The sequence below is a fragment of the Lepisosteus oculatus genome, chromosome 15, assembly GCF_040954835.1.
Source record: "Lepisosteus oculatus isolate fLepOcu1 chromosome 15, fLepOcu1.hap2, whole genome shotgun sequence".
NCBI lineage: Eukaryota > Metazoa > Chordata > Actinopteri > Semionotiformes > Lepisosteidae > Lepisosteus > Lepisosteus oculatus.
The window spans coordinates 30,957,818-30,972,427 of NC_090710.1; the positions used below are offsets into that span (position 1 = coordinate 30,957,818).

At 42.9% G+C, this 14,610-nt stretch overlaps 1 protein-coding gene across 5 annotated transcripts; it reads right to left on the minus strand.

Moving 5' to 3' along the window:
• Window positions 1-36: 36 nt before the first annotated feature.
• LOC107079482 (leucine-rich repeat-containing protein 63) lies at window positions 37-12,747 on the minus strand. 5 transcript variants are annotated; one of them, XR_001480420.2, is made up of 13 exons: window positions 12,688-12,747; window positions 11,797-11,998; window positions 9,878-10,357; window positions 9,212-9,373; window positions 8,169-8,329; window positions 6,502-6,600; window positions 5,825-5,961; window positions 5,411-5,494; window positions 4,374-4,613; window positions 3,162-3,378; window positions 2,850-2,976; window positions 2,106-2,217; window positions 37-1,622 (listed from the first exon to the last, which is right to left on the minus strand). XR_001480420.2 is itself a non-coding variant. In XM_015364046.2 (11 exons), exons 2-10 carry the CDS (start codon window positions 11,891-11,893, stop codon window positions 3,177-3,179), a joined length of 1,662 nt encoding a protein of 553 aa, XP_015219532.2. In that variant the 5' UTR covers window positions 11,894-11,998; window positions 12,688-12,747; the 3' UTR covers window positions 2,585-2,976; window positions 3,169-3,176. The 5 variants fall into 5 exon arrangements, 3 of the variants coding, with proteins under 3 accessions (XP_015219532.2, XP_015219530.2, XP_015219531.2); XR_001480419.2 differs by lacking the exon at window positions 37-1,622 and having other exon boundaries at window positions 1,813-2,217; XM_015364046.2 differs by lacking the exons at window positions 37-1,622; window positions 2,106-2,217 and having other exon boundaries at window positions 2,585-2,976; window positions 3,169-3,378.
• Window positions 12,748-14,610: the final 1,863 nt, after the last annotated feature.

Consider the following 14,610-nt stretch of genomic DNA (forward strand, 5'->3'; position numbering starts at 1 on the left):
ATGACGGACAAGTGCAAACCGAAAGTTTAAAAGTTAAAAGTATAATGAATTAATGACATGCCGCGGTGAAACTGAGCTGAGGATACAATATCATGGGAGCAAGATCTGGAACCTAAAGTGACTCTCGCCTAACGCGCTCTCAACTTGCTTTATAAATGCTTTATTCTCTGAAACCGTCAAGCGCGCTTACGAGAGCTAGTTAAAAAGCCTCTACAGTCGTATTTTTTACTGTTTTTATACTTATCTTGAATGACCGTAAGGCGAGCAGGAGTTTATTGGGATACACGGTAAAATTTGACTAGAGGTGTATCTGGCGTTACACGCTATTCAAAATCCCTAACCCCCAGGTAAATTGCGAGTCGACTGTATGCGTTTCAGTTCACAGTTTGTCCTTGTGACTAGTTCATGTTTTTCATTTAAAATGTAGTTTTTTTTTTCATTTGCTTCATTGTATAGTTTATGCAGGGTGATTGAGCGTGACATGCAAATACAGTTCAGTTTCATTTCATAGATGATCCGCTTCATTAAGGACAGACTTTTGTAAACTAAAGGATTTAGGTTCCCTAAACTAAACACGTGAACTAAAAGCTAAAAACATGTTCTGAAGGTGCTACTTTGAACTCATTCACATATTGATTTTTGTCTTCAAGATACAAAAAAATCTGTACTCAGTACCAGTTTATGTGACAAAATACTATTTAGAAAACATTCCACCATTTTAAACAACTCTACACACATCAGTTATCCCAGAAAGAAGATGGAGACAGGTAAAGCAGAATAACGCTTTTGTTTTCGGTGGGTTTTGCTTTGGTTGTTTTTTTAAAGGTAGATTTTTAGTGCACCTTGATGTTTAGTGTAGATTCCTGAAATACTAAGGGATCCAAAGTTAAATGAAAAGGGAACGCAGTCTTCATTTGGATACAATTGCCACATCACTGCTCTTCTGCAAAGCACATTTACCAAAGCTGTCCAGTTGGATCCAGCCTCAGCACATGCCTCTGCTGATTGGGCTGGGCTGAGCTTGCAGCTCCCCAGCATTTTCTGCGAAGCCAGTCCTGTTAGATCTGAGTAGGGCCAGGGCGAGGTCAACAGCCCACCCACCCCTTTTGGTGCAGGAGACCGTCCCTACCAAACGAGGGACACACTGTCCACAATTTCCCAGATGGTAGGATGAGAAGGCAAATTGAAGCCCACGCCTCGGGTGGTGGCAGGGTGAGGGAGGGACGGGGAAGCAGGGTGTGAGGGACAGAACCCCAGTGACTGCCCAGCTTTAAAACCAGGCTGATGTGGAGACTAAAAGACCTTGATGGAAACTCCATCATTCAGGGCTGGAGATGCAGCAAGGACTCTAGTTCAAGGAGGTCTCACATGGCCTGAAGGGTGAAGCCCAGGGCTTGGTTTTGTAAAAGAGGTATTTCACTTAAGAAAATCTGCTGAAGAATAATTTTCCTGTTACTTCACAGTGTATTAATATCTTGTATGGCCCTTAGATCAAGGGAAACTCAAGTGGCTCTTCCATACCCACTTGTCTCCAAGGTTGTTGTGCCCTGCCTAGCTTGGGTTTGTCTCATTTGGCACAGAAATGCCATCAAGCTAGATGGCTTTCCTCACCTAAAGTGGCCCTGAAGAGAAGAAACTGGAGTCAGGATACAGTGATACAAAAGGTGCGAGACAAAAGCACAACGTACAGAACTCCCGAAGTACGAAAATGACAGAAATATCGCAGCGGAGGTGAAGAAAGACATCAGCCAGTACAGATGAGAGGCAAGAATTAATCATACATAATGTTCTACTATCAATCTACTGAGACTGTTTTTCATTATGTTGGCAATTTATTTCCTCTGTTATGGTTAATCTTTTGTATTAAACAAATAATAGAGCCTTTTGCTGTTCGTGCTTACCTTCAGCTATTATCACACATAGTTCTCCCTATGAGTGGCAATAGCTGAAGGCATACACCGAGCATCAGATCAAGAGTGCAAGGTGCAGTCCAGTCTGCCATCAATCACACAAGCTGAGCCCTGAAGCGACAGTGATACTGCAGCATGACCGGTGGAAAGAAAGTGACGTGCTGCAGTCAGTGGGGCAGGAACAAAACTGGGAACCTTTCATGACGCCGACCACACTGCGTCTGATGAGCAGCGACTCCACCTCTCACCACAGCTCAGCAGTTCATATCACGGTTCTCCACTACGTGGTGCTACAGGGCAGCAAACCCTGCAGGGAAATTCTTCATTTAGAACATCACTTTTATTAGCCATATACAAGTTCTTGCATTAGGAATTTGTCATTTTGTATACCCCAGCTTGCTCTCCATGAGACACACAGACAGGGAGAGAAGCTGGGGGTCAGAGCGCAGGGTCAGCCATTTATACAGCACCCCTGGAGCAGCTGGGGTGAAGGGCCTTGCTCAGGGGCCCAATGGAGTGGGATTCCTCTGCCGGCCGCAGGATACAAACCGGCAACTTTCCAGCCAGAGGCACAGATCTTTAGCCACAGTGCCTCTGCTCCTCCCTGTTGACGTTCTTATTTGACTTATACAGGGTTTTTTTTTTCAGATCGGTTCCAATAAATCATAAAAACAAAGTGTTATTTTTTTATTTGGTTACCCAACGTCTTCTGTGGCCTTAAAAAGAAGAGCAATTTTTATAATCGGTTCCTATGGATTGTCAGTTTCTTCAGATTCTTCAAGCGATGTGTTTGCAAAAAAATATTTGCCATCAGCTTAAATGACCTAGTCACCAGACTTCAACATGGAAACAGGAATGGATGACTTTGCTTGTTGTTAGATCCTTCTTAATTTTCCACCAAGTTTAAAAATGTCAACACTGCTATTAAATTGGTCTCACAAGTATTCTTTATCTTGTCAGTTTTGCAGATCACATCCTTTTTACCGTCTTCACCTCTTCACTTCCTGTTCTCTGCTTCTTTCAGAAGTTGTTCTTGTCAGCCTCTCTTTGCTTAGACCAACATCTCCTGTTGATAGAAAATTTACTTTACTAAAAATATCAGAGCAACAAAAGAATTCAGACCCTTCCTATGGTTTCCCATTGTGTGAAATGAGAAGATGATGCTATCATTTTTTAATAAGGGTAAGGTACATTACAGTAAATGTCAGAAAAAAAACCCCAAAGAGAGCCTTTATCTGCTATGAAACATACATTTCACCTGCTGGATTAACTGTTTTGTGATGCTGATTCTCCATAAAGTAGCTGGACGAGGTTCTCAGTCTGAGTGGTGAAGCTCTCGTAACAAGACGGGGAACAGGCGGAGAACAGGAAAGGAACTTTTCGGACTCCAAATATCTTCTCACAAGGCCTGATCAACCGCAGTCCAGGACCGAAAAGGGGCCCTCTGCAGCAGTCGCACGTATTCACACTTATGGAGCAAAATTCAACATAAAAAATGTCAGAAGTCTGATATCACACAAGCCGAATCGTATGGCACTACTGTCCTGTAAATCGCTGTATGGCTGACGTTCCGTGAGATGACCTGCCTTTCATAATGTAGCCTAAATACAGGGTGAGACGCCACAGAAGCAAAAGGAAGATGAAAGATACGACTGACCGTACAGGCAGTTGTCAAAACGAGCCATTCAAAATCTCAAAATCAGAAATCTCAGGATGAACAGCTAACTTTCCAGAAGACTGCCTGTAATAAAGGGAGGGGGGTTTTACATTCCAGATCCACTCCGAACCGGATGGTAGAACCCCCCGAGACGACAGATTTCCTCGTGCAAGATGTTTACATGCAGCAGACGTACTGAACGTAGGAGGCTGGGACCCCCCGTGCACAGGGCGGAGTGGCTAAGGGGCAGCTGCAGAGGTGGAGGTGGGAGGCGAGAAGACGTTTGCGAGGGTGTGGCCTGTAAATGGGCAGGCTGCTTTCCAGATCCACCGTGAACCAGATGGCAGAACCCCAGAAGAGAAGGGGATCACGTACAGCATTGAAGAAGTTTTAAGTGAGGGAATGATGTTGGGGCTGATGACAGATTACTGACAGCTGAGGCCGACTGAACGTGGCGGCTGTCACCCCTCCCGATCTTTCGTTCTGAACTACAGCCACTGGATAAGATGAGACGAACCGCGGCGGGTGAGTGCTGTGTTGTGTCACACGAGTGCCGCCACTCATCTCAAGTGCAGCACGTGCTGTTCCTCCACGTCAGCTGTTGCTGGCTTCGCCAAAGTGTGCTAAAGTGATTACCAGTAGCGTCCTAAAATAAGAAGTGGTATAGTGTCCCGAGCTGCATTACAACAAAACCACTCACGTTGCAAGCCTGTAAATTAAGAGTTGTCTGCACTGCTCTGGAGAATATGAGAGATGGTGGACGGTGACAGTAAGGACCCCCAGAAACCCGAAGGCGAAGCCCTTACTTATTTAGGGTTTGCTGGATGTCACAGGGTAGGCTGGTGTAACGCCGGTCCAGACCATACACTGAGAAGCAGAGGGCTGCCAGGTGGACGAGCCTCTGGGGCTGGTTCTGCGTGTTTTCTGTCCAGAAGTAGGGGTGCATGTAGTTATTGGAGACTCGCAGCTCCCTCAGACAGAGCCTCAGAGCCCCACAGGGAAGAGCAGCCAGCTGGTTCCCCTCCACATTGAGGTACTCAAGGGCCCTGCGGGAGAGAACAGACCAAGCTGAAAAGTCGGCATTTCGACAGAGAACGTCACAGAAAAGGGGCCATAACGTGCAAATCTCTTTTCGCCTCACTCCTGCCACAGCTTACAAGCACTATTTATAAAACTGCTCATTCTGTGTAATCATGGTGCAGTAATATGCAGAAGTGTCTACTAGCGTGGCACAGGCACATGGTACTTCCTCATTTCAGTTGCTCTCCTTCAGCTTCCTGAAGGCTTTTCAAATGCTATTTTTGTGTTTGGGCAATTAGCACGGGTAATAATTAGCAAAAAACAAACACTAAGAATTCTGGACGACCACAGGTCAAAAAGTTTAGTGATTTTTAGCATCTTACAAACCAAGGAGGATGGTAAATTTAGTCCTCGGAAATGTAATTTGTTCCATCTGTATATTAAAAGCTCAGGAAGAATGGAAATGACTTCTTGTTCTTTTTGGGAAGTTCTGTTGCATCCAATCAGCACTTGTACTAAAAATAACTATCTCTAACACTTAACAGCACATTACTGTGAAGTCTGGAACAATCTAGAGAGGATGAATTACAGATACGTTGTTGCTTTGTTCAGTGACCCACCCTGAGCATTTATGGAAATCTGCCCAGGTGAACCAGATCACGGATTGGCATTTTCTCCGTTCTCACTTGGTTTACTTATCAACTTTTCTATTTATGACTCCAAATTACAGCACAATATTAAAGCATCTTAGATCTGTTTAATAGGTGTGTGAGCACCTCTACCCTCAGCATGTCATTTTTTTCCGTATGCTGACGAGCGATACCTGAGATTCCTCATGTCACTGGGGATGGCTGAAATCATGTTGTAAGAGACATCCAGGAACTGCAGGCACGGTAAAGAGAACAACCTAGGAAACATAAATTGCATCAGTGGACGAAAGTTTTATTAACAAATCTCTAAAACGCTGTCAAACATTTCTCTACCAAATGTTCTTCAGATTTCTGTGATGAGATGGTTAATCTGCATTATGTAATACAAATACAAACCAATAAAATGCCCTTCCATATTGTCTATGACCTAGGTTTCATCTGCATCTTATTTGAGATAAACTAAGCTTAATTTCAACCGATCATTCCATCTATTAATTAATTTTGAGGAACATTTTCATGTTAATATAATATATATATAGTATCTATAAATCTATAAACAATAAAAGGAGATAAACTCAGGCTCTCACCCAAGAGGAAGGGCTGAAATTAAGCAGAATGAAATGACAAAGGTCTTCAGTTTTGACAGCTTGTGTATACTGTCTGGAATTTCTTTAATGGGGTTGTCTCTTAGTTTTAACACCTCTAAGCATGGGATGTCATAAACCTGAGAAAATAAGAAAGCAAAGCAATTTCCAATGAAAGAATCAACCATAACAGATGTATAATTAGCTTTTGGTCTTGTTGAATTAGCTTTTGGTCTTGTTTATTCTTTATTTTTTCAAACCTTTAACTTTTTATATTTTCAAGTCCTTAAATTATATAGGACCTGTGATATACAGTCTGTTATCACCTAGTGTTGTATTTTCTATTAAAAAAAAGCTATTCTAAGGCACACCAATGAGTCTTCTTCTTGAATTAAACTTTTTTAAACTTCCCATCCATACAAAGGTTATCAATCCAAAAATTAATCTCTTGATTGGAAAGTCAAGGTTTATGTTCAGTATAATGATTTTAGCTTTTGGTTTATCACTTTCTAATACATCCAGGAATAAGTTTCATGAACCTTTAATGGGGAAATTGTGGAGGGTCCCCTAACCTTGTTAATTCATTACTTTTCACTACTATATTGGAAAGAAAATGGCATATAAAGACAATAAATATTGAATACAAACTAATATTTACATAGCAAGAATGACTATCTCACCTCTGTAGGAAACACATTCAGTTCATTAAATGAAAGGTTTAGATAAAGCAAACTGTGAGCCAGCGGTGTCAAATCAGGAACCCGAGCAATAAAATGAGCCTGGGGAAGAAAATAAATACTTTACTAATGCACAACTTGAAGAGGAAGTTTTTCGTGTTCTGCATTTCTGTAGTGGGTCATTTCTTAGGTGTTTCATATCCTTTCACCCCCATTACTACTGTGTCCCCTGGGTTTGACTATCGGAGAAAAAAAAACATCCAGAACGATTCTTCAGCACACAGTGATTTCTTTCAGATGAGACGTAAAACTGAGGTCCTGACTCTCTGTGGTCATTAAAAATCCCAGGGCGTTTCTTGAAAAGAGTAGGGGTGTAACCCCGGCATCCTGGCCAAATTTCCCATTGGCCCTTACCAATCATGGCCTCCTAATAATCCCCATCTATGAATTGGCTACATTACTCTGCTCTCCTCCCCATTGAGAGCTGGTGTGTGGGGAGCGTTCTGGCGCACTATGGCTGCCGTTGCATCAACCAGGTGGGGCTGCACATTGGTGGTGGTGGAGGGGATCCCCATTACCTGTAAAGTGCTTTGAGTGGAGTGTCCAGAAAAGCGCTATATAAGTGTAAGCAATTATTATTATAATTATTAATATTATTATGCCCAATTCAAAACATTAACAGTCATTCCCTCCCTCTGCAGAACTCCGATAGCCTTTTCAACTGTTTCTTTGGCCCAAGAACACACAGTAATAAGTTACTCATGCAAGTCAAACAAGATTAATATTAATAACATTAATGCACACGGTGCAATTAAATCAAACAGCGAATACACTACTAGTTGTATTACATCCTCATTTTTTTACAAATTGACATTCATGTAGGAGCAGAAAAAGAGAAGTAAAAACAGAAGTGTGCCGGGTTCTCTCTGGATTGGAATTAAGAATATTTGATACTTCACTGTGTTACTTTGCAGCCTTAACTATCACAAACAGATTCCAGGGCAATGCAAATAAGCTGTATTATCTGTATATACTGAATGTGTATGCTTCCTCTTTCTGAAGCTCCACAGCTCCATTCTGATGGGGTTGTTTTTTGCTTTATGTTTTGACTGTGAAGAGTATTTCCAAATATTAAATCCTAATGTTGTCAGAACAGAATGAGACTGTGACTGCACTATTTATGCACACGACATTAAAGACCAGTCCGTTTTTTTAGATATTCACACACATCTAAGTAACTGCGCAAACCATACACTGTATAACGTTGTTCAATTAAAGTGTTGTAAATACAGAATTAAATTAATATCCATAAATAAATCAATATCCAAATATTACATATATCAGAGTTATGATCCCTGTACACTGTGTGCACCCAGAAAAACATATTATTTATTGATGCAGGTCCAAACTAAATAACTTCACAGTTTGACCCTGACCATATTCTTATCTTGACTTACTGTACATCTGTCACAACCTTCAGCATCTTACTAGGGTCTTAAGTTGGGCTCACACAATCTGATATACTGCTCGTCTAATGTATGTGCTCCTTCAAGGTATTTACAATTACGCTGACCGAAAAAGTTCAACGAGAGCCTTGTAAATGAAAGGTACTAGTCAGTGTAAGTCATGATGTGACATCACGTTGTGGTCCGTAGACGAAGAGCCATCACCTTCAGACTCAGGAGAACGCCTCCTTGCACCAGGCAGTCCAGTATGGCCAGCTCCGAGGGCCCAATGACACCACACTGATCGTCCTGAAGAAAAGGAGACTGGCTGCGCCGGGACCCTTGAAAATATCTTGTGGTAACGGAGTTCAAAATGATTTCTGATCCTAGAGAATGTAATCAAGGATTTTATTCCGGTGGATGGATTTTAGTACAATCAAAAATATCTCACGTACATTTAGAGCACTTTGGAATTATTACTTCTACAGAGAGCCGTTGTACGTCATGTTAACCTCAGGTTTCTGTGTATTTCTGCTTCAGTTCTGAATCTTCTGTGTATTTCTGCTTCAGTTCTGAATCTTCTGTGTTTTTCTGCTTCAGTTCCCATATGTGAAATCCCTGTGTCCTGAAGCAATGCAGCTAGCTACAGTTTGAACATGTGGTGCTTCTACGAGTTGCGTATACTGCTTATAGCTTACTCATAAGATGAAGTACAAATATATTTGTTTATATGCATTTTACACACGCTCAGAAATGCTCTAAACACACACTTTGTTGTCATTTATTTTGAACACAACTTTACTTCACATAAAGCTGATCTGCCTCTTGCTCAGGTCCTAAATTTAGCCCTTGTTTTAGCTTCTCTAAATATGAGTAATGTAATACACTATTTAAACACTATACTTTTTATAATAGTGTACATTACACGATTACATTTGTTGCTCTTATTTTAATATTGGGAAAAAACAATTAGTTGGATTTACTCACTGCGGATCCCTCTCCTACATTTCTATATGTGTCTATATGGGATTTATTGCCTTTTTTAATTTTGCCAAAAATAAAAAATGAGTTTATTAAGTAATATAAAAAAAGGTTCATCAACTCGATCAACTGGATGTTCTTAGTTTATACATTTAATAGAACTGTTTTAAACAGACTGTAAATCTAATAATGCTTGATTTATTTGAAAACAGACTACTGTACTAGCTAAAATTTGAGTTAAAAGCTACAAAGATTAGAGTGAATGCGAGTTTTCTATTAATACTGACCAGGATGTTCTTGTGAGGAACTTAGTGTCTGAAGAGCCTCTCTTTGCCCAGATATGGAAACTCTTTTAGAGCCACATCCAACAGCTGAATCTCTGTCTTCCCGGTGGGAGCTCTTGGCTGAAGTCTGACTCCTTACCTGCTCTCTTATCAAAGCGGCTAGCTCTTCATAAAGCAGAGTACGCAAACACAGAAGGTGAAAAATGAAAGCTTTTGTTAATGGATTGATCAGTTTTCAGTCCTCTTATCACCCTGAAGGTGTGTCATGTCTATTTCTAATGCCAACCTGATTCATTTTTAGTTCTGATGCCATTAATATTAAAAACAGAATGCCATATTTTCACAGTGGTATTTACAATTGCCTTAAACCTGAAACCTATCATGCAATCATTTTTTTTTATTTCTGTCAAAACTCAAAACCCTAAGACGAGTTTTCATTTGGAAATTGTTTTATCCATATGAACTCTTTGCACACCTTCTGAATTACACACACACCGCACACAGAGTGTTAGAATATACACGTCAAGCTGGTGAAAAATAGAACTGCTATATCAGGTTCAGAAAAAAAGCCAAAGTTTGGATGGGATTCTAATGCCCCTATCATATACACTGTCAGGCACTGGCAGAAACTGATTTTTAAGAATGTTAATAATGCTGATATTAAAGTACCGTAGATGATCTGCCTTTGAGGGGTCCTCTTTGTGGCCACAGGCACAGAGTCGCTGGACAGCACTTGAGTGGACACGTCAGGCCGCCTGCCCCTGTGGAGCTCAGCGAGGAGCAGTTCCACCAGCTTTCTGTAGTTCTCACGCGAGAAGACAGTTTGCTTCAGCGTTTGCATCCGAAGCCTCGGGCAGGAGCAGTGGCCTCCCATAAAGTCGTTCAGGGTGAACGGCGGCTGGGAACAGAAACGAGGGTCGTCCTGCAGGGTCCCCAGGAGGTGCACCTGTGGCCAGGTGCGCGGGGCCCTGCAGGGGAACCCACCGGGACCTTTGGGGATCACAGCCAGTCGATTCCTGGGGTTGGGCACGGCCTGGTGGACTGGCGAGGCAAAAGGCACACTGGCATGGTTGCAGCTGTGCATCACCTCCGTTCTGCCATCTGGGGCAGGTTTTCTTTGAACAGGCGGCAGTGGGTTAAAGACTGATTCTGCAAAGGAAGAAGGACACAGAAGGCAAAGGGAAAGACAGCTGTTTTGAACACCAAACTATTAAACAGGAAGATGATGACCCACCGTCTTCTATTTTTAAGAAATACGCTACAAAATACAAGAGCACTCTATCATTCCAATGATTTTGTTATTCAGTGGATATTTCAGCTGCTACTGAAATCGCAATAACACAATCACAACTATTGTGATACCCCCATTTTGTCACAGGTTACATAACACTTGCCCGGTGAAGCAATCCGAGCAGATGTTTTCTCTCCCTGTATGGTTTGAACAAGTGAGAAGCGCACACACACATGTAATTCAAAATCACTTCCCTGTGGGCTGTTAAATTGCCTGCCGTGCTTGGCGGAACATCTAAAAACACATCCCTAAATGGTCAGCGGTAGTACGCGTTCCTTTTAGTTTAAAACTCCTATTAACTGATGCAAAGTGACTACAGCAGTGCACACTCCCAAGAACCTGAAAACACAACACAATGAGTGATCCTGCCATTTTTTTTATCACTGGGGGCTGTGTACAGCAGGGGGCTGCGATGTCGCGCTAGCAAGGTGGGACTCGTAGTGCGATCGTGTACCTCAAGGTAGCCGAGTCGGCGAGCCCGCAAGCGACACAGCCCAGAGCTGCACTTTACTGAGAGCGGACAGAGCGGGGAACAGACTCTGGGAACAACTGCTTGCTGATAGACGAACCGAGTAAATTATCCTCCTAAATTAACTACCGTATTCGGGGGCTTTTCCAAGGAGACGCGAGGCTGTAATTTCTGCCAAAGGCGCCTCTATCAAACACTGACACGAGGTTGGAGGTGAATACTTTTGCAGTCTGGTGATTCCTGCTTTAAAATTTCTAATTGATTCGGGAGGATCTCTAATTTTGCTTTCACTCTGACGGCACGGAGTGTTTTGTGTCGCTCAGTTCCAAAACATCACGATTCCATCTTTGTAGCGCAACAAAATTCCCCAAGGGTGGCGAAACACTTTTGATAGCCGCTGCGTGTTTCCCTAATTTATTTTTATGAAAAGCGAGAACTACAAAACAGAGTCCCTCTCATTCCGATCTCGCAACCTTAGTGCGTCAGTTTGGGTGGGAAGACTGGGTGTCCGACAAAGAGGTGAACCAGGAGGCACAGGTGAGCTTGATCCCCGCAGGATGAAACTAAAATGAACCGATCCCTGATGTGAGCCCATCCAGCTGAGGTCGGCTTCATCGGTATGCCCGATGAACTGCGGCTGTGTACGTGTACGACTGACCCGGCATCTACAGACATGTGCGATGCAAACACAGCATCGTGGGAGCGTGTACGTGCAACACGTGGAACATTACTGAGAGATCACCGGGGGTGGGGGAGGTCTCATCAGATCGAGGGGTACGGCTCCCCAGAGTGGATGGGTTAGCACTTCGTTAGGAGCCGGGTACTCACCCCGACCTGCAGGTCTCCTAGCGGGCGACACCGGGCGAAGGGCCGGCAATGTCTTAGGAGGTAACGGCCTTCTCAGGAGCTTTGTGTCCTCAGACATCCTGCGTGTCGTGTCCGCACGGAGTCCTCATCTCGTCGTGCCCCGAGGAAGGACAAGCAGGGCCATGCTTTCTCCTGCTGTCGCCAGGACCGTAACCGGACGAACCTGGTGGAAAACGACTCTGTATAAATGGATGCACTGCGGAATAATTATGATGTTTCTGTATTGCAAGCGCTTCTGCTGACGGGGAGGTGGGTGGGAATAATACCATGAATAAAAACACGTTCCTCGAAAAAACACAATGTCCAGAGACAGACAAGTCATTAAATCATACACGCAGGGGGGTCGTTCCTGCTTGGTTCAGAAACACCAGGCAAAAATCCTGGCGGAAGTCAGGACTTGTTACAAGTGACAGATTACAAAGAGTCGTGTCGGCCGGGACCTGGATTCCTTGAAGTCTGTGAAATGTAGTTTCGCTCTTTTTAACTTCTGTTTTCCAGAACGGCAGGTTCGCGTAGCTGATCATACTTGTATGTTCTCTTGCCGCTGTTCATGTTAATGGTCCTCATGCCTTTCCCGGCGAATTTGACTATTCTTCCGTTCGCTATCGTAACGCGAAGAATGTAACACGATTTTGTTGAAGACGCCCACTTTTTACACCAAATACAAATTTGCAAAAATGCGACACATAATGCCTCTTTGCACAGCACACGCAAAAAACAACAGCGATATAAACATACAATTCCAGTTTCCCCAGACGTAAACGGTAAATATGTGACAGCCAACACATATTATAATCCTAAAAACGCCCTTTAAAATATATTAAAATATCTACGTTACAAACTATAACTCACTATAACTCGCCAGCAACACAACACGCGGCTCCGGTGGACTGCAGCGTCCTTGGAGACAGCCCTAGCAACCGCACCACGTGAGTGGGGTGCAGGGCTGACGGGGGTGGGGCCCCAAATTCAGCCCCTGTGAGCCTGCCATTCTCCAGTGGGCTGGTTAATAGTCTGCTGGGCAAAACTGGGGTTCTCCACACACAGTTCCTTCAGGGCCTGCTGTACCTCCAGAGGTCTTGGTTATGTAGTTGGTCTAAATATTTTATTTAACTGCGTGATCAAAAAGCATAAAACTTGATGAGATAAAACCGGATCTAAGGTACTGAAACAGGCTTTGGTATGTCCAGAATTCACGTACTGACTTAAACGTTCCCCCCACAAATCCCCTAAAAAATTCTTCGTCTGCTCTCGGCTCCTGTCGTCTGTGAACTGCCCTAGCTCCCAGTGAGTCAATTGTCAGGTTCGTCTGCACACTCAAGGGCACAGGGTTGTGAATTTCCAGATTATTTCAAGGCCAGATTTATCATAATATTTTTTTTTAAAAAGTTTGTACAGCAGCTTTAAAAGCAGCTTCTCAAAGAGCGTTACAGGGGAAAAAAGAGTTAACTGAGGTAGGAGATCAAATTTGCTCCAATAAAAACATGGAAATTGGAAAAGTGCTGGAGAAGATGCAAAGGGGCACACAGACCCCTTGAAAGGAAATCCTTTCTGAAGAAGTAGGTCTCGAGTCTCCTTAGGGGTAGAATTTCAGAGCTTTGGGGTGCAGCAGGCGAAGGCAACTGTAAACGACCTTGGGGGACACACAGGAGACCAGCGTCAGAGGATCGAACGTTGTGAGGTGGGGAGTAGGCGATAGATTCAGCAGGTTCTGAGGTAAAAAGCCACGTAGTGGCCTATAGGTGAGCATGAGGATTTTGAAGTCAACACAAAAATTGACAGGAAGCCAGTGCGGGGACTCCAGGACAGGAGTAAAGTGATCACTGGCACAAGACCCGGTCATCATTCTGGCGAATTCTAGCCTTACAGTATTTCGCACATGTGGGTCAAACGTCGATCCTGGATCAAATATCATCCCCAACTTTAGATTTGTAATTCAAGTACAGTGAATTTGTACATTATATACTGTATATTAGAGTCCTATAGTACAGTATTGTTGATGAGTGTACAGTCCAGCTGTTGATGTCTGATCTGCTGTTTCAGGTTTTCTCACTCTGCTTAATACCACGTCTGTGGAGCTGAGTGTCCAAATCCATTAGAGCTCTCAACACATATCATATAATACAGTTTCACTCTCTGCTCACCACTTTCTCTTTGCTTGTTGGTGCAGTGTGTGCTGTATACATGTGTCTATGCAAGGAAATAAATTATTAGAGTAATGGGGTCGGAACGAAAAACAGAAGACACATCAATAGTTAGGTTTTCATTTGTTCTTTATTTTCACAGTGTGCTGTTCCCCTGCGATGAATGTGTTGTCCTGCACACGTATAATTCTACTAGCTGTACAATTTGTAGAATTGCTAGTTCATTGCATGAGAGTTAGAAATGTGATATTACACATTATTACATATTAAAGCGATTAGTCCAGTACAGTAATAGTGTGTCCCCTGTTTCCTATTCATACATTGGGATGAGATTTACTGAAGTGATCTGTATGTTTTATACAGATGTCTTCAGAAATGTTATTCCATTAGTAACACAGACGTCTGTAGTGCACAGGTGGTATATCTGAATCTCTTTAATTAAGTTTTATTAAACAAATGAAATAAAATCATCTCCAACGAGTAGCATCTTCCCCTGCTGGCACCGCCTTGATATGCTTATGTAAGTGTCTCGACCCACTGAAGGGAGTCCTATAAAATGTGGTGAATTTTAAAGAATAGGCCCTTAAAAAACGTTTTCCATTTACCAGAACATAAAGCTAAGCGCCAGCAG